The 20,196-nt window shown below is 38.3% G+C and overlaps 1 protein-coding gene across 1 annotated transcript in view; it reads right to left on the bottom strand.

Annotated features, from left to right (window-relative positions):
- Window positions 1-20,196, bottom strand: part of ITGA9 (integrin subunit alpha 9) — a 219,326-nt gene that overhangs the window by 31,511 nt on the left and 167,619 nt on the right. The window contains exons 23-25 of the mRNA XM_027675915.1: window positions 18,937-19,044; window positions 1,625-1,750; window positions 1,018-1,137 (exon numbers count right to left, since the gene is read on the bottom strand). Of these exons, the coding sequence (XP_027531716.1) occupies window positions 1,018-1,137; window positions 1,625-1,750; window positions 18,937-19,044 (354 nt within the window). The remainder of the gene's footprint in view (window positions 1-1,017; window positions 1,138-1,624; window positions 1,751-18,936; window positions 19,045-20,196) is intronic.

Raw genomic sequence — 20,196 nt, 5'->3', positions numbered from 1 at the left:
AAGGGTTGTTGCTAATAGTAATCTTGCAAGGCACCCAGCAGATGGGGTGAATCCTGGCTATTCCCAAGCCTGAATTTTCCAGAAGCATATTTTGTGTGCACTCAGTTACTTGTTTTACATATTTCAGTATTTCTATAAGCACGTAACAAATACCTGAAATTTCTGGCCTTGCTCTATTTCCTATTTTCAAATACGAACAAACGTTAACAGACTCATTGGTTTCAATTGGAAAAGCTCAGGGCTATCAACTACTTTAGCAACTGTTTTCTAATTAGGGCTCTCTCTGATGCTTTTAATCTAGCATTTATCAAAGACAGGTTTATTTTAGTAGGCTCATGTTATCAGCCTTCTCCTCTGGTTATCTTAAACCCTCATAATCTTACAGCATCTTGCCACAATTAGAGAGTCAGCATTTTTGTAAGTAAAGGAAAACAGGTCAAAATGCAGTAAATCACTAAAAATTTAGGATTTTTTGTCTCATTCAGTGTCTTCAGAGAAGACAGAAATTAACTTGCAATCATTTGTTTCATCACAAACATCAAGCTCAGCATTAATACATTCATGATGCATCTTCTTTGAATAATAATAATTTGAAGTAAAAATGACAAAAAACTACCATCTCTCTGTTTACACAGAAAGAATGATACATAGCCGGTCATAGTTTATATTCACTTACTCTGCCTTTCGTTTTTCAGAATGAAAACTTTCAGAAATCAATTCAACTTTCAGAAGTCTCTAGACTTAACACCACACCCCAACGATTAGGGGACTCATTTGTTATTCCTCAATATATAAATTTCTGAACTTAATTTATTCCTGTCTTAATGCGTAATGGGTAAGAATTAGGATTAACACCTCCATACACACTGTTGATAAATAGATTTGTTTTCCTTGATGCCATAATTTTTTTTTTTAACACACTAGTAAAGAGAGGAAGAAATTCAAGTTTTGAGTTCACTGGCACACATAAGCACACTTAAGTTGGTATTTAAGACAACCTACAAGGGAAGCACGTACCTTCTTGAGTATCTCGGTATTCAGTAGCATGTAGATACTTATATCACAGGACTCTGCTTTGGGTAGTGAGCTTAAGTTGCAATGTATAATTAAGCAGGACCTGCCTGGTCTTTCACAGTCCTATAGGAAATATGTAAAATGCTGTTAGGCGAAGGAGGTAAAAATCCAATGATAAATTGTGTGACAGCAAATACACCAGAAAATTAGGTATATAGTAAACTGCTAGAATACAGCACTCTTACACTGAAATATCAGAAACTTTCAAGACCTGAAGACAGCTGGATACAGAGACCTGAATGAAAGCAAGCCAGCTAATAAAATTCAGCCCTCTACAGAAGTGCTGAGCCAGACAAGCAACCCTGGAAGGGGCAGGGCCACTGCTGCACATCAGCCCTCTGTGTGGGTCAGGCACCAACTACAGTGCAGTGCCCCACTGCCCCCATGTGCCTTTGACAGAACAGGGGAGTGAAGGTTCTGGTGACCAACTGTGTTATATATTCACCAAAGTTTTGCTCTACAATGAACAATCTGCTTCAGATCTTCAAGCCAAGCCATGCAAAATCGTTTGTAGGATATGCTGTATGTCACAAGCGGTGCCATTTCTTACCAATACTTTCCTGCCAGACTTCGTGAAAAAAGCAAATATTGTGTGGAAAATATTTTCATTCTCTTGAGGAACAATACATGGGCTGTGGTTTCTGTGGAAAGAACAGCTTCCTTTGTCCTGGCCAACCTGCATGCACAATTATAAATCACAATTATTATTCTGAACTAAGCTAAATTATATGAGAAGGTGGGATTAGCCTGTCCATAAAAATACACGTATATGTGAGCTATATGTCTGGCCCACCATTAATTGCCAAAGGAGAAAAATAACCACTCTGGGAGTCAAATAAGCCCAAAGAAAATATAGGAAGTAAGCCAGACAAACCATGCTTTGGAAATGCTTTGACTGGATAGGATATGAACATATCTAACCTAGCTCACATGTGGGTGTCTCTGTTCTACATGTCTGAAGATAGAGACAGAGGAGAAAAACCCCAGCAAAACATATAAAACCGCCACATAGCATTTTAAGTCAACAGTGTTACCTTTGTACTACCTTCTTTGTAACTGTGTTTATTTGATGTTTTGGCCAACTCAGCTGTTTCCCTGCTTATATCAGAACTAATGAGAAAAATGACATCTTCCTCTAAATGCTCAAGCCTAGACACTGTTTCACCTTCAGCAGAAATATACAAAGATAAACTTTTTGGATCATTAGTGTTTTCACCTGTCCAGCAAAGCAGATGATTGAAGCAAGTGAAATGTACCAAGCTCTGTTAAAATGAGTTTCAGTTAAGATAACCTTGTTCTAGAAAAGCCTTCTCAGTTTTTGCAGGTTATAAATATTCACTGAGGAAAATCTACCAGAATTTAATAAAAAGTATGACAACAAAGTATCAGCAAATTCCTCCTGCTGCCATCTTTAAAACTTGTAAGAGTGTGTCTTGGTTTGAGCTGCCCCCCCCCGGGAGCCGGGGGGCCTAGAGGTGATTGGTCCCAGGAGAGTTTCCCCTGAGGGACCAATCGGGGCTGTTCTTTTTCACTCCTGTGAAAATCAGATATCAACAACAGCAGGAAGTTGTTGGCAGAGTGTGGGAGAGTGTGTAAGAGAGAGAGAGAGAAGCTGGAGGGGTGGATGCCCCTCCCCCAAACCCGGGGGGTGCCCTGTGCCCCAGCGGCCCTGCCTTGGCCAGGGCTGGAGGCAGCATGTAGGAGTGTTGTGTGTGAAAGAGAGAATCGGAGACACGAGGGGTGGCCAGGGGAGTCCCCGGACCAGAGGGGCCCCTGGGCCTCCTCAGCCTTGGTTCTACTAGGGCTGGGATGGTTCCCTTGCCAGTTCTCCCCCTCCACTGCACAGAAGAAGTGGTTGGAGTGGACTCGGAGGCCAGCCAGGAGAGTTGCAGCTATCTGTTTCCCTGGCAGGCATGCTCGGTACTGGAGCTGAGCCAAGAGACGGGCCAGAGAGGCTCGGTTGCCGTGAGAAACAGTTGTGATTTGTTGCAACAGTTGGAAGAACTCCAGGCAGAAATTGGAGATGGGCCAGAGAGGGCTCGGAGGTGCTCTAAGTTGGGTTTGGACATGGACTACCAAAACTGGAAGCTGCAGCAGCTAAAGAAGAGTGAGAGAGCCAAACAAGCAGGTTTTTCCTGGGTAAGGACTTTAAAACTATTTGGGGTAAAAAGAACTGAGCAGAGACCCAGAGCCTGCAACCTGGAAGGTGAGAACGGAACATCTTACCCCTGGGAGGAAACCTTCACGAAACCAGTGAGGAAGGACTCAGAGCTGACTCCCTGGACCTTTCGTGATGAAGATCCTGATGGTGCAAGCTGTTTCCCTTGCAGCTCAGGATAGGACCTCAGCATGAAGCTAAGGGCTGGTGGGGGTTTCAACCCTTTCCCTAATACCACAATGAGAGAGAGACTTTTCACTATCGCTCTGAAGACTTCTCCTGAACTGATGTGGGAGGGTCCAAGGGGTGGTAGAAGCTGTGCTAATATTGTCTATATAATTGCTTTTTAGTTTGTATAGTATTTATTTTGTATAGTAATAAATTGTATATATTCCCTTCCCCTATACTGAGTTGTGCCTGCCTGAAAACTTCTCTTTGGTGTTGAGGTAAACTGGGGGGGGAGGCTTGGAAATTGGATTTTTGAGGATCTCAAACCGTGACAGAGTGAGAAAGAGGGAGATTTTCCCATAAACCACCAATTGACATTCTTACACATCCTGCTGTTGACATCCTCACATCCTCTGACAGGATGTACCTTATTCAAATAAAAAACCCTCGAAAGAGGGAGGAAAAGAATTGTTATAGATATGAAATTGCTGCACACTCTGAGTCTGATTAGGCATCAAATAGTTAAGTATTGCAAAAAAGAAGCAAATCCCAAAGAGCTATCTCGATTTTAAACATTATTTTCCAGATAAGTGATGTCCGCGTCTCTTGGAAAGATGTATCTTTTCTGACCCACAAGTTCTTCATAATCTGTTATTTGAAGTATGTGTCCATAACCTGTCTTTACATAATCTGTCCTTACATTCCTAAGAGATGCACCCACAGTTTACAGTCTCATTGGGATAAACTGAAAATTAAGACTATGATATTCATCATTTGTCCAGATCACCTGAAATGAGTTTTCATTATTTATTGTAGGTAAGAGACTCACAAAGCTCATGGACATTCATTTTCTTTGATCTTTCACATGGAAATTAGATCCATATCAACTTAGAAGGTGTATGTTAATTAAGAGTAGCAAAAAGTCAAGATCTATTCAGTACTTGCTCTTTCTTCCTGAAAGTTTAAATTACCAGACACTTGGACAGATGTCATCAGATTTATGCAAGAGATACAGGAAGGACAGTAGGAGCTTCAGCACTATACCAGCTCTTGGCATACTCTCCAAATAGTCCTGCTTAATATCCTGTAAAAATATGGTGTAAGAACAAACCAAAGCAGAAATATCTCTAAAAGGAATTATCTAGCAGGAAGCAACACAAATCTGGTCCCTTCTCCTCTAAATGATTATCTTTTCTTAAACTGAAGGCTGGCATCCTTTTCAAAACATTTTAGCTGAAACAGAGAAAGGCGCCTCCAGAGGACCAACTCTGAACTTGGAAATACTATTTCCTCTCTATCAACTACACAGCAATCCTACATGAGGTTGTTACTAAATTCAGTCCATATTAGGAGGGAAACAGGCAAGAGCCAAGCACCTCCTGTTACCTGCACTGCTTTGGAACAGACCAGCAGGTCACCTATACCCTGTTTTAGTAGCCAAAGGCAGAGGTTACTTCCTAAAAGGCAGACACTACTACTTGGCCTGCAGGAATGTGGGGGAATTCAACCAGCCAGAAATCAGGTCACACTCATCTGCATACCTGTGATCAATCAGTGTGTGCTGACAGCCAAAAGGGGGAAAGGACGCAAGGCAGCTGAGCAGCACTGTTTCTTTTAGCACTCTTGGAAACCACAGAGCCATAAAACTAGGAAAAAATTAACAAAAAACTTTTAAATGAGTGGATCAGGGTGAGGTAGAAGGAAATCCATCCTTTCCAAAGGACTGGCCACAGTTGGTTTGGTGGGGGTTTTTTTAGCTATTTTGGTTTATTTTGTTAGGGTGACTGTCAGACACATTTCACATCATCTCTTATTCTCAATTTTATATGCATCAAGGTTCAGTCAACCAGTCAGAAAAAACTAGGGCAACTTTTCAATAAACTGCTTTCAATGAAATATTCAGCTGCAGGAAAACAATCAGGTAAATAAAATCTTAGTATAAAGCTCCAAAATGCTCCTCAGCATTATGCTGAGACTAAACTGCATCTGTGAAATACAAATCATGATTTGGCCTCATTGTAAGCCTCTTGTTGTTCAAACATGATGCTACCCCAGCCACCTGTTTTTCTCCTTGTGACCAACCTCATAATTTGGTACACAGAGAAGGGAATTTCTGGCAAAGTTTAGGGGCTTTGCATGGGCAAATGCTTACAATGCAAGAACTGTACAAGTCTTTGAATTGGAGTAGGAAGCCAGGCTCTTTGTCAGACTTAGAGTTTCAGAGTATGTGGCAAACCAGAGCTTTTTGGAAATTTCCATGTGGTCTCAGCAGCCTATAAACAGAAGAGGATTATCCCCCAAAGTGATCTTCCCAGGACCTGGGATTCAACATCTCACAGAAACAGCAGAAAGGATTTTTTTTGAGCAGTGCATAGGATGTGGAAAGAGATGTGCATTACCTTTGTACTCAGTACAAGGACTATACAGAAGCCACAGAGAAATGCCAACATTCAATTCCTAACACAAACAACAAAACTGGGTTGAGGGGAACAGGGACAGAAGGGAGGCTTTATTAAATTCTACTTTAAGACTGCAGATTGGGATATAAAAACCTGCCCTAAGAGAGGTACCAAGCAGGAGTAGTCTCTTAAGGAGGGACTTCCAAGGAGCTGTGTTGCAGCTGTCTCTGCTGAATATTGTTTCATTCTGTTTTCCAGAAGCTACTTGCTTGTTTTAAGTCCTGAATAAAATCATTTGCAGTCTGGTGCACTGGCAATACAGAACAGTGTCCTGTATGGGAAGTGTACCTAAAATCTATACCCAGACAAAGGTAGACAAAGTGTACCTTAGCATATAAAGCAGACCAAAGAAAAAGGTAAACCAGGCTAACTGCCTGGCATCCTCATCACCTGATATCCATATTACACTCTTTTCTAACTTGCTCTGAGTTTGGTCGTGGGGCCTGAATGTGCTGCAGTCACAAATGAGTGGCTGACCTAGCAGATTTCATTGAACAGCTTTACATTGCAGAAAAAAATAGCACAAAATAATTTCAAAGATCTTAAATTATTTTTTACTTTTTCTCCTCCTCTATATTCAATAGTCTATGTTGTCACATAAAGTCTAGATTACCACACATCTCATGAGTTTTTCTGAGGTGACAGCATAAAATTTTTGTAACACGAAAGTAGATACCACTAACTACTGATCCTAGCATTAAACTCCTGGAAAACTTTTCTAATTAAAAAAAAATGTATTTTTTGCAAAGAAATTACATTTTCAGAGTTTCAATTCTAAACTGAAAAATTTGTAAGAGCGTGATTTTCTGATAGAAATCCAAACATTTTATAAAAACTTTTCAAAAAAAAATTATAACTTGATATATTTATTATTTGTCTTTGAAGATATTCAAGATGGTGAAAGCATGCTGCATTCTAATACTAACAACTTTCATGTGAGGCAAACCAACACCAAAAACAAAAGTAACATTTTCCCACGCAAGGTCTTACTGACAATGGTTTCTTTTTACCTGGCTGTCCACGTGTAAGGATGCTACCATTTTCTAGCAGTCTTATCACAGACTGCAAAACACCTAAGATCAACACACACATCACGTGTATTGGTTTTTTCTAGTTTTTATCTCAAGTTCAAAGGCACTTTTGTCAAACTGCTCAATCCCAAGGTAAATAAAGGTAAAAAAAAAAAATCATTCTGATATTCTCACTGTGGAATATCAGAGTGACTAAAGCCAGCACGGCCTGCACTCTGATCTCACCCACATTCTTGAACATCATTGGATGTCAGAATAGTCATCAACATTTCTCAATAAAAACACATTATTGTCTGGTGCCTCGCTGTGGCAGCCCAAAACCAGTTCTCAGCAAAAGGAAGCTTGGTAAATTTGAATCATAAACCTTGGAAAACAAGAGCTGACAAACATCTCATGATCTGAAGAAATTTGGACCCTTATCCTGAGACCTGTTGATGTGCAACCCTGAGATACAAACGTGGCTCCAAGCAGAATTAAGAAAGGACTTTTTGAGATGATTGTTAAAACCATGTCTAAACCCCTGTAATCCCTCCATCCCCCATGTAATCCTGCTTGAAGAAAAATTAACTATTTGGAAATTGCAGTAAAAGCTTGTGTAACTCCTTAATTAACATAGTTTGTCCCCTTCATTAAGATGTCCAGCCTCGATGCCTTTAAAATTGTGTTCTCGTGTTCAAAAAAGCATTCCAGTTTTCCCCATGCTGGAATTGTGTTTAGTTTTATTTTTCAGACTGCCACTCCTCACTTAGACACCTAATGTGTGGCACTTGAAAATCACCATCTTTCAGACAGTTTTAGGTGGACATCCAAAATCAAAGAGACAGAAAATCACTACTCACTCACAAACATATATATATATATATACATATACACATGTATTCTCCTATTGTATTCAACATGTGTGCATGTACATGCGACTTGCACAAACATGAAGAAATATAAGCCAGAACATTTGTACTACTCAGACTGTAAATGGCACCTTGCATAACAGGCCTCTAAATGTCACCATACCTCTACATAGGCTTAGAATTTACTAATCTATCATCATAGCACAATATCTTTCATGCTGCCTACTCTACCCATTCCAACTCAGACCGTTCTATGATTCTATAAATGGCCACACACTCATTGAGACAAGTTAGTCTCTAGTTTGTTAATTTACTGGAAGTTGCTGTCCCCTTGAAGAGCCTATGAACATGCTTGAGAGACATTTAAATAGGACAGCCTTCACAATGGGTTACTCTGCAACTTTCTGTTGTCTGCACAAACCAATAAGCTTCTCAGAGGAAAGATAAAACCATTGGAGAAAGCATGCACATTACTTCATGCTTTAAAAATGTTCTATCTGCAACAAGGAAGAAATTACCACAGGATGACTTTAGTGTATTCTGAATATTTGAATCTGTCTGACTTTTGTCTTACAGAGCATGGGCAAGCTCACAAAGCAGCAACGGTTTTTAATGATGTAAGATTACACCACTCTGGAGAAAAAATGGCAGGAAGGACACTTCAGAGTAAAACATACCACGAACACTCCACACATACTACATCCTAAAAAAACGGCAGGATATTTAATAGGGCTGTATGGGAATAGTGTGTTGAATTTATGTACACAGGGATCATCCGCTCTGACTTGCCCTGCATGTGTAGGGATTTAGGAGAATACTTAGGCTTGGCTTTTCACTCCAACAAGGAGGTACCAGTGCATGGGGGACAATCACCACATATTTCCCTGGAAACACAGAGGATAACCCAATGAAAAACTTCTCACCAAGAAGCCAGGTCAGCCAGAGGTGGTTGGAGTTCCTAGGGGAAATAATACACCTGCTGCCTCAGCACATTCCTGTTCTGCCGTCAGCTCTGTCTCCCACCTTCAGGGTACTTGCAAACATCATTTCTCCTCATCTGTAGCTACTCTTAGAACATTGCAATTTCTAACAAGCCTTTGGGGCCTTTCAGAAATTTTTGTTAGCAATCAGTTTAAGTTTAGGTCATAGTACCTGTAACATAAACTTCACAGGTGGACTGAAAGCCAGTGGCCTCTTCTTAGATTTAACCTAAACCTATCAACATGCATCAAAGGGAAGATCTTTCATTTTTTTCAGAGCCCTATATCCTTCACAAGATGTTAACCTGAGAGAGGGAAATGAAATACAATTTCCAAACAAGGGGCTGGACAGGTCAGTTGAGGACCAAGCAAAAGAAGTGAATACTAGTAGTTGGCATGATGTTAAGTATGTGCAAGTGATAGAAGTCTCTTGGAAGAATGAGACAGAAAAACAAGAGGAAAACTAACTATTGCTTCCAATAAAACATTAAGTATAATCTTCCTGCTGCAGTGCTGCATATAAGAAGCTGAAGGCTATTCCCATATTTAATGACTGACATTTTACAAGGTAAACAGGCAAGCAAATATGTATCTTCATCTCATTCCTTATACACACTAGACTTCCACTGACGCAAAAGAACTAATTGTGGTATTAAAACTTAAAGTTTCCAGGTTCTTTCAGTAAGCCTGATTCCCCTCCTGAGCTAAATCATCACTAGTTATTAGTCTGGAAGTAGCAAAATTAAGCTAGTACAAAGCAATCATGAAGGTGGAATCCAGACCTGAGTGCATGTGATAGGACCAAACCCATATCCAACCTCAGAAAAAGTGCATGGGCAAGTTCAGGGAAAACATCAATTGGAACAGCAATTTTACTTGCTGGAAACACGCTCAAGGTCTGAACACAGACCAGTCATTTCACAAAATTGTTAACATTGCTCAACTCTGAAATGGACGCCTTTCTCTTCAGTCCTGGGGTATGCTGGCTCCAAAGGACAAGGAGTTTGGTTGTGGTCTTCTTGAAATTGCTGCCAGAGAGTTTTTACATATTTCCCCTTCTTATAAATTTATTAACTGTTTTATTTATGTATGAATAACTAATCAGTGGTTCAAGTTTTCAAACTCGAAAAATAAATAACAGATGCACTTGTGTGTCTTTGTTGCCCACCATAGCACATTCATTCTAATATTAGGGGAAAAATGCATACATATGTCCTGATTCAAAAATACTGATTCACCCTTTATTAGGTGAACAGAGAATTGATAGGTAGGGTTAATCTAACATGTCACACTGAGAAAAAAAGGGTACTGACAAGAAATTCCAGACAAGGTCAAGACTTTCAACAGCAGACAAATAAGTTATGTTATCTGACTACTTGCTCCATATGCCAAGAATGTTTAATATTCACAGATAATGAACCATGCTTGAATCAGAGCAGTTTTGTTGATTCTGGCAATAAATTTAAGAGACACTGAAATAACAGAAAATAATTTTAAAAATTAACCCATTTTACACAACCCATGAAAGATTTAAAATAAAAATAGCAATGAAGGCAAGGAAAACCAGTAGTCCTCAGATCTAATAAGTAAACTTACACAGCCATGAAGACAGGTAAGATTTAAACATCAAAGTGGAGATATTAAAGTTTTAAATCAGCTTAGAGGAGTACACCATAGCTCTGCCTTCTGCCCCTCCAGATGAAAGAAAAACACCAAATGCATGTTTGGCATAAATCTGTGTTAACCTGATTGCAATGCCTTTAGATGTTTTTTCTGATGCACTTTATATACAACTTAATTAAATAATCAGGTTCAATAAGCATGATCTTGCAACATTTGCCTGGTCTTGGTCCTGAAACCAATTTGCACATACTTAGCAGCAATCCCCAGAAGTACTACTCTGAAGAACTAGTGATGCCTACCCAGTTCAGTGACAAAAGCAAAGATCTCGCATAAAGTTCCTAACTTACAAGACAGCAGCTTCTTTCCTAGGCAGAGGGTACTGCCACATATACACAGTGAGAAGAAGGACTGACCACTTGTATGATTTAACTGTGAGGTCCACAGAAGGTTCAGGCCTAAGAATGAATCACCACCACCTTACATAGAAATCAGTTTACCATTAACATTTATGTGCTCCTTACATATCAGCCTCTAACAGTTGAAATTCAAGAGAGAGAGACTGAGAGGTACTTTTCCTCTCCTTATGGGGAACTGTGAAATACTTAACCAACATATGAGGCAACAGATAACTCCCAGGATATGCCTCTATTTAAAAAGTCCCTGAGATTACTTACAATTTGGTGCTCCTTCAGCTAGGTTCCACCTGTTTCTATCTAGCACATCCCTTTCTGCAGCCTTACCGATGATGCACAAACACAAATAAGCCCCTGTTTCTTCTTTACCTATTTGTTGGACTTTCGTTATGGGCTGTGTTGATGTTAGGATGAAGAGTTCTGAAGACTGTGTCGGCAAGTACATTCCCTGTAGGGCTCAAACAACTGGTGTTTTTCCCTAAAGCAGACGTTTGGATGTATCAGAAAGGTGTTTAAGACCTAAGCTCTTCAGAGGCAGAGGAGAGAAGGTAGGACTTCCAAGAGCATGATTTTACTTATCTACTGTAGACGGCTGAAGATTAAATGAGTCATCCTCATTAAAAAAAACTCTTGGGGGGTAGAGGAGATATATTAAGTTAGGCAGAAGATGTCCTTTACTTTCTAAGACATCTTCAGAGTTCTCATTTCTCAAAGAGTATCAATGGTTTATTGATACTTTTGATACCATAAGGTACCTTGCATGAGATTTGCAAAGCCAGGAGAGAAATCCAACAAAAGATGCTTATTTCCACTCTGATACATGAACAGAGAGGAAAATGATTCTTTCATCAGATGGGAGCTAGAGTTTATATACACAGATACCATAGTTTTTAACTCTTACTTGTTTTTTGCTTCCTTCATTCAGATCACAAATCTTGTGTGTTAGTTACAGAAGAAAAAGTTTATGAATCAAGGTTCAAAAGAAGACTATGTGTTAAATTAATTAACCAAGCAGTTCTTTTCTCACTTTCCTTCTTCATTGTTTTTGGCCGGAACAGCTTCACAAATGGGAAAATGGTGAAAGGAATCCTTAAATTACTTCAAAGAGAAATAAAGAATCAAAAAACCCCAACATTTTTAGATTCTCTTTTTATTCAGTAGTCCTTCACCAAGAAGAGCTTCCTTCTCTGGCTGGGAAGCTTATAAAAAAATCTACTATACATATTTTTTCCTCAGCAAAACTCCTGATTACTACATGATTACTCCTGATCTGGTATCTACCAAACCTCCTGCTTTCTTCATCAACCTGGTAACAGGTAATGTATATACCCATTATACTCTTTCTTTATCTGAAATTTCCTTTTACCAAAAGGCAAATCAGCCATTTTTTTCAAAATTGGAATTCCATATATTCAGCCAAGAAAATAGGAGCTATGGGCCGTTCACAAAGTAGCAACACTTTCAGTTGACCCAAAATATTAATCAAACTGCCACATTATATTGACAAGACATGATGTTTTGGGAGGGAGCATGTCGGAAAATTACAATAACTAAGTAAATTGACAAATTTTGCTTTAGTTTGGAAGCTAATTGTGAGCAAGCCACAAAGGAACACATCAAGTGTTGCCATGGCCTGATTTAATACATAGATCACAGTATTTTTATCCCACATTTCAATGGCCTCGATTTTTATATTACTAGTCTTTCTTGAAAGACAACTATTTTTCTATATTCAAAATGCATTTTTCAAGAACATCCTCTTTAGAATTTTCAAAAAAATTCACTGCTTATATAAATACCATACCATTTTCATTGCTAGAAGATTCGGTTTAAACAATCAAAAAAACCCCAGAAGATTTGTTCAAATCTGGTTTCACCTAAAAATCCAAACTATGAAGTGAAAGAAAACTTTCTGCCCTGTTAAGTAGTTTTGCTGTATCCTCAAGGATGCATCCAGCAATGCATGAAAAGATTATTTTGAAACATTGGAAATGCCATGAACTCTGACCAAGACAGAGCTTTTGTGTAGTGATTTAGATGTCTCCTATAAAGTAAAAATGTCATGATTATTTTTCCCAGTATAGATTTATTTTAAGGTCTTAACTCAGGAAAGAGCTTAATTTTGTGGCTAGGCACCATTTCCTGTATAACAATGGAAACTTAAATGAGAGCAAAGTTCCTCTTCACTGAGTTTCATTTCATCATGCTGACACTAGGAAGATGTTTAGGAGAACTCGTTCTGAGCTGCTTTGGGGTTCTGCTCCCCATGTCTAAAGGCGACTCTGCCATGCTGACAGTGTATGCTCCTGCCTCCCCTCACAGCCATCCTCGGATCTGGCAGATGCACTAGTTTCTCCTGCAAGTGAGAGAGCTCCTAGCCAAAGTCAGATTCAGTGGCTATCACAGAGCTGCTCTACACTGAGGGTGGGGTGAACACCTCCAACTACCTAAGCAAAACTATTTTGCAAAAGTCATTTAAAGAAGTAATTAAAGTGAAAGAGGCAGGAAGGTCAGAAAGTTTCTGTACAATTTTCTGTACAAATTTCTGTACAATACGCTCCCTGGAATGAATAATTTCCTCCAGTAATCTAGCTATGCCTTTAAATATGGTGCCAAAATATGTGTATGTCAGTGTATAAGAATCATTGAAATGAAAAGACTACAAATGGGATGATAAATACAAAGGGCTAAAATAAATCTTGCTGCAAGTGCAAATGTTCCTGCACAATCTTTCTGACAAAGGTGGCATAAAATGCTGCTGGAAAAAATATTTGCTCTATCAAGTACTATCAGCAAATATTTCTATCTTCACATGCTGGGACTGCATATGTGACTGTACATATATGTTTTCAGAGATGAAATGTCAAAAGACATAAATAAACAATTTTAAACTAATTTTAAACTGGTGTTAAATCAACAAACAAGAGGTTATCTACATACTGATAACAATATACAAGTTTGCCTCTGTTTGTGGAGCATACAGTAGTGAGATTGACAATCTCAACATATGCTTCCAGGAACACTCATGCATTACCAGCACTTTAGAGAGCTTTGAGAGCCCTTCTTTGCTTAGTTTTAAGTTTTAAACACCAGCAGTGAAGTAGCCAAAGCATTGGATTCTTATGCTGGAAGATAAAACATACAAAAAATAAGCAGAAATTACATTTAAGGTTTTAAAATTGCAAAGATTTCTTTTTCATTATATAAGTGAAGAAAAACCTCAAGCAGACTGGGTGGGACCTTTTATGGAATGAGGCAGCAAGCTTGAACCCATCTCCCTAACTTCTTCCTTCTCCTTACAGTCATTACTGTGCTAATGCCAGGAAGAAAAATTACATGAGTGGTATACAAAACTAGCCTTAGAAATATAACCTGTCATCAGCCAGGAAAGACTTGTGGCTCTGGGACTGACTTCCATTTTACTTTTTCTGTATCAACATTCATAGGAAGAGAATAAAGTTTATTTCCATATTTTCCTTATGGAACATGACAAGCATTTCTACAGTCCCATGCTCAGGCAGCCATTAACTTAAAAGGCAACCTGTAAAAGGAATTCTCTTCAATTCCTCCAGCTTTTCTTTACTTTTTAAAATCTTACTGATACCCAGCTTTCACAAAGGCACAATCCAGGTCTCATTCACATAGAAAGAATTGTGAATATACCAAGCATAATAGGACAACTGGAGGACTTCTGTTTGTCCTTCCCGGAGAAGGACCTTTATTTTGCTCCCTAAACAAAAAGCGATAGGAAGGTCGGACTAGGAACTAGGGCCCTGGGCTAACTGGCTAACACTCAAGGTTAATGGGAGTAAGATTCACAAGATTGGGGTTTAACCCATTTTTTTGCTCTCTGGAGATAATTCTCAAGGTCTAAGCTTAGATGACTAGGGAAACTCAGGGAGACTAGATGGTTTCTCTGCTATCAATGGAGACTGGCAAGTGTTTCTCCAGAGCTGCTTCTATGCCTCTCTCTCTACATTAATTGCTAGAGTAAGAGAACATAGTAATTTAAATATATTCTATTGGTAGCTATTACTAAACAGTAATTACTAGACTTAGATATCAAGAGTTACATGCAGGGAGGGAGCTTTTCACCAAAAAATTGAGAACAGTATTTCTTTCTCTCTTCCTCTTTCTTCCAAATTCCCCTTTATTTCATTGCCTAGATTGCAAACTCTTTGAAGAGACTTGCAGCATACACATCTTACTTTCTGACAAGATTCTTAACTCAGTGAGGATGATAACACAGTTTTTTATATGCTTGGTATTGATTCACCTAAACAGGCTCTTCTTGGTCCCTCTAGAGAAGGGAAGAATATCATCCAGTTCAAACAGACAAACTTGGTTTCCAACTGTTAATCCCTTGTTCTTCATAATTTATTTACCTCCCCTGCAAATAAAATAAATAGGAAGGCAACAATCTGATCGAGCTCCGTAAAACCAGCACCAGAGTAATCCTGGACACATTGCTAATTTATGAACAGCTTCAGAAAATACCCTGGTTAATTTGGTAGGAACTCCCATTGTGAAAATCTTTTTGGAAGCCCCAGAAAGCAGTTCCTTGGCAAGTCAAGTAGTGCTCCCCTTGCCATCCAAATTAGCTGGATAGCCAAAGGAAATTACTGATCTTTCAGTTCAAAACCAAAACACACACAAGTGTGCACTGTTTTCCTTTGTGGAAGAATAGATAATCAATGGCTTGAAGAGTGGAGAACATATATTTGTGTTAAGACTAACTTCTCAACTTGGATGAAGCTCTTCTGTATCATCACCTATACTATTCTATTACAAGACTTTTACTAACAAACGTAGGTATTTAATTTATTATGCTCTTAAGCTGTCTTGAAACCTCTGCAAGGAAGCAAATACAAAAATGCATAAAAGCGAACAACTATTAATTTGTCTTATCTGCTTCCAAAATATCATTTACTGCTGCAGAATTTGAGTATTTACTATATAAACCCAATGTCAACTGTGAAATTCTTAGTTAAAATTATTTGAAAATTTCTATAATTTCCTTTCCATTAAAAATTTCTAAAGGGGAGGAACTTCACTTGTGGTTTGTTCCTCTAGTTTTCTTTCAGTTATCCATCTTCTTGTTTACTTCTGGCTTTTACTGTCAACTCATTCCCTTTATTTACTGGGAGCTTTGTTGGGAGAAGTGCTGCAGAAACTCCCAATACCCCTTGAATTGTGTCTGAACATTTCTAAGGCAGAACTCCAAATTCCTGAATTTGTGTCCTGAATTTGTCTGGAAGAAAATCTTAAAACAGTTTCTGCAATAAAGCTAAAAAACAGGAACAGAGGAAGCATGAGAGCTGTCATTTCCTCTAAGGCCAGCAAGATAATAATTCCTATTAACACCTCCCAGAGAAAGAGCCCGTTCCAGTGGGCCATATGTGACTCTCTTCCTCTTACTATTTTTTGTGCCTGAAAGGCTAGATCACTCAACCCAATATGAAGGAAATGGTTCCTGGAACTATCTTGTGTGGTATATGTGTATTTGGGACACAAACTCTAATGGTTTTACTATGCATTTTCACCCATAAATTTCACTGCTTTACTGTATATCAGAGAAACAGCAATATAATTGCTAGCTTTAAAACAAAAACCATTATGTAATCAAATTGCAAATGCTGTATCAACAGTGTCAGTTATAGATAAATGACAATTCCTAATCCTCTGTATTAATGACAGCTATTCTGAAAGTTCTGTCAACACTGACAGCTAGAATGTCTGAATTATAGGCAAAAAGGCATAATTACAGAAACACCTGCACTGTCTGAAAGGATTTTATTACCTTATTACCTTTACTGCAATCTAGATTTCGGGAATTTGAAAATAAGGAAAAGCTTGAAATATTTAATGACTGCTTACAAAAATTCTCTTGAAAAACAGCTGTTCTAAACCATTTTCCAAAGTTCATCTGCTTTTAGGGTTTGTTTGTTTAATTATATTTGGTCTATGAAAAGTTGAAAAGCTCCACGATTTTAGTTCCCTTTTCAGTCAATAAAAACTCAGTGGGAGAGAAGCAGTAGGAAAAAGAGTGGGATGCTTTCTCTCTTACAGTAGTAAGACTTAGGATACAGAGGTTCAGTGCCTGGCTCTGACACAAATTTCCTGTGTGACCTCAGGCAAACCATTTGGTGTTTCAATTATGTATTTGTAAAGCAGGGATAACCACTACCCTAGAGAGGATTTGCTTGGCTAATATTTATTAACATATTAGAGGTGTTTAGAAAGTCATGAAGTAGACTTCTACTGACCATATACCCAAAATCAGTAGTCAAAATGACCCAGTGAGTGCTAGTATACCAGGCAAACACTCTCAGAAAAACATACTTGCCTACTACCACTCTTCAGCCTGCAATGCAGATAGGTCTCACAACAGCTGTTTAAAACCCTATGAAGACATTCTACAAAGTACAATTCAGTCCAACAACGTGCAGGGAAATGCAACCTGTTGTTGGGAAAAGCAATATAAACCCTGCAAGCATTTCTTAGCACAGTGCTCAAGACCACACTAGCCAGCTGGACCTCCTTTTGGTAAGCCATCAGATACAACAGCAATGAAAAACAAGTTAAGTGCAAGATTTAAGGGTTTTGCCTTGTTTTCTAACAGTTATCCAAAACCATATAGTCCATCCCATCCTTTTCAGACAACTTGTGCAGAAATAATGACATCTATGCCTGGAAACTAGTCCTTGCCCACTTGGTGCATACTGTACACCTCACCTAATTGAAGTGTACAAAACAAGTGTCTTGACTAAGACAATTTGCCCAGACTTCTGGAAGAGTCAACACAGAGAAACAAGTAATGCCAAGAAGGAATTTATCACACCCTAAGTAAGATGGGCTGTTTTCTACTCCTTTCTCTTGGCTATATAGGAATGTATAGAATGACTGACTTCAGAGGAGATACCGACATTTAGGGAGACAAAATCTGTTAAGAAGACTCCCATCTCTCTGCTGCTGCTGCGAACACACCGCCTCCCATGGCACACAGACCAGAAAAGGGCCAAGGAAATGGGTCATGATCCTTGTCAAAGGAAAGGTGATCTTCTGTTTATAAGGCTGGACTAAATAAAACATTCAAAATGCAATGCCATGGAAAATGAAGCACATGCTGGAGAACTAATTCAGTCTAGCTGGAGAATTGACTCAGTCTATACACTAGTATTGCATACAATATTCCAATCTGTTTCTCAGTTATTCTGTCTTTAGTGCCCATGTGTAAACCATATCTATATTTATCTCATACATCCCAACAGCAAAAATCTTGGAAACCTGCTTAGAAAGATCTTTTGGACCTACGTTTACACATATTCAGTGACACTGTTACCTACATATCAGGAATGGTAATACTTTTCAACCAAAAGGCTAGAAAAGTAGCTAACAACAAGAAAGCATAATACTTCTTTTTGATTATCACTAAGGCAGATTACTCTGAATTTCAGTACTAAATTTACCTCGGTAGTAAGGTTTCCCTCTCTTGGCCACCACAGTATAAATGATGGTATTTTAGTGGTCTAACAAAGGTTTTGAAATTAATAAATAAATATTAGAAATGAAATCTAAGAATGTGTCTTCTTTACCACAGTTTATGTTGAATTTCTTTGTAGTTCACACAAAATCATCTTTTGAAAAACACAGTGTTGAAAGAATAACTTTCTCTATTACTTATGTTTGCTAAAAGATCACTCCAAAAGAGCAAATTATAACATGGACTATAGAAAAATAGATATTGATAAGGTATTCAGACATAGCTAGTATTCTTGCAGAAAGCCACAGGAAAAAATCAGGGACCATGAGTCAGTTTGGTAACATATCCTACTGATATTACATATACCATTTAATCCTCTCTCAGTCAGGGAGGACTAATTAAGACTCAATCCTCTTTGGAGGTGTGACTCAGGGAAATGTTTTCTTCAGTGTTAGCCTGACCTAGTTTTACATAGCATCACAGGAAACCAGAACATAGAATCAGTTCTTTGCCCTAGGTGAAGGAGAGCAGTCAACAGCTGGAGGGGCTCAGCTACTTATGATGTGGCCACAGATACAAATAACCTTTCATTATCTTAAAAAGCAACCGATTCATCTGGGTCTGGTGGATTTCTGTTGTTTCAGTCATCAGTAGCTCTCAGTGCCTCTCTGGTCTCAAAACACATCATAACATACTCACCATCATCTGCTGAATATGAAATATTTCGTCTCCAGTGGCAGAGAGGCGGTTTGGAAATGAAATGTCAAGAAAAGCTCCAGGGAGAGTGCTTGGTCCAGCATTGTAAACCTGTAAGAGAACAAATGAATACCAATAAAATCACATATATGACTTCTCATTAATGGGAAATGACTGTAGAATCACAGCTGGAAGTATAGGTAAATTTGAAGAAACTCAAGTACTTTGCAGGTTTTTCAATGTCTTCAGATGAAGACTTCTTTTGTATCTGTCAGGATGAAGTTAAAGAATTAGCTTACTTATTATTCTTTAGGCACAGCTCATATATGAAATAAGAAGCAGTTTTGAAGGATAATTACCAGTCATCAATACAAACAGCATAAGATTTCTACCTTATATACAGAGACACTGCTAGTACTCTGAGTGTTTTGGTAATACAATCTGGAAGGCCATAAGAAATATTACTGTCTCAGTTAACATTCTTATTTCCATCTGCTAACCATTGCATTATATTCTGCATATGTTTTCCTTATGAAGCAGAAGCTAAACAATTATTGTGACTGCTGGACTGCAGGTTTACTGAGTGAGTTGCCAGAAAATGCACGTGAACAATTTCCATTCAAATTCTGGAGTTTGTAATTTAATTAAACTCCTGGTGAAAAACATTAGCTTTCTATCAATCCCCTTTCCTCAAAATTTCGACAAAAACTCAAAGAATTTCCTGCCCACCACTGAAATGTATCTAGTGAAAACCCCAAAATTTATTATTTTTTGCTGAAAAGAAGTAATCCATGGAAAACTTTCAATGAAAATAAGTTTTCATTTGTAACTACATTTTTTTATTAGGAAAAATATGTCCTGGTTCTTTCTAACAAAACAAATATAAATGCATACAGTAAAAACCCACAAATATAAATGCATACAGTAAAAACATTAAGCCCATTAGAATATTTATCCACTACTGTTAAAAGATGAAGCAATCAGTTGTTAATTGTGTAAAGTACAAATACTAAAAACAATAGGTTTTCATTCTTCAAACACTGTTTATATCTGAAGAAATGTCTGACTGACAAAGAGAATCGGTTTGCAATGCCAAATCATCACAAAAATGCTGAGGCTCCAGGCGGGGAAGAAATCCCACTACAATGGAGCATGCTAAATGCTACATGAAATATAAACATAATGTTTCATGTGAGACACTTTAAAAACCCTTATTATCTCTCTGAGATCAGATATAAGAGTACTGCAGAAAAGGTATTTTCA

This window comes from Neopelma chrysocephalum, unplaced genomic scaffold (assembly GCF_003984885.1).
Source record: "Neopelma chrysocephalum unplaced genomic scaffold, ASM398488v2 Primary Assembly neopelma1_26, whole genome shotgun sequence".
In the NCBI taxonomy this organism is placed as follows: domain Eukaryota; kingdom Metazoa; phylum Chordata; class Aves; order Passeriformes; family Pipridae; genus Neopelma; species Neopelma chrysocephalum.
This window is presented reverse-complemented; position numbering and strand designations above follow the sequence as displayed.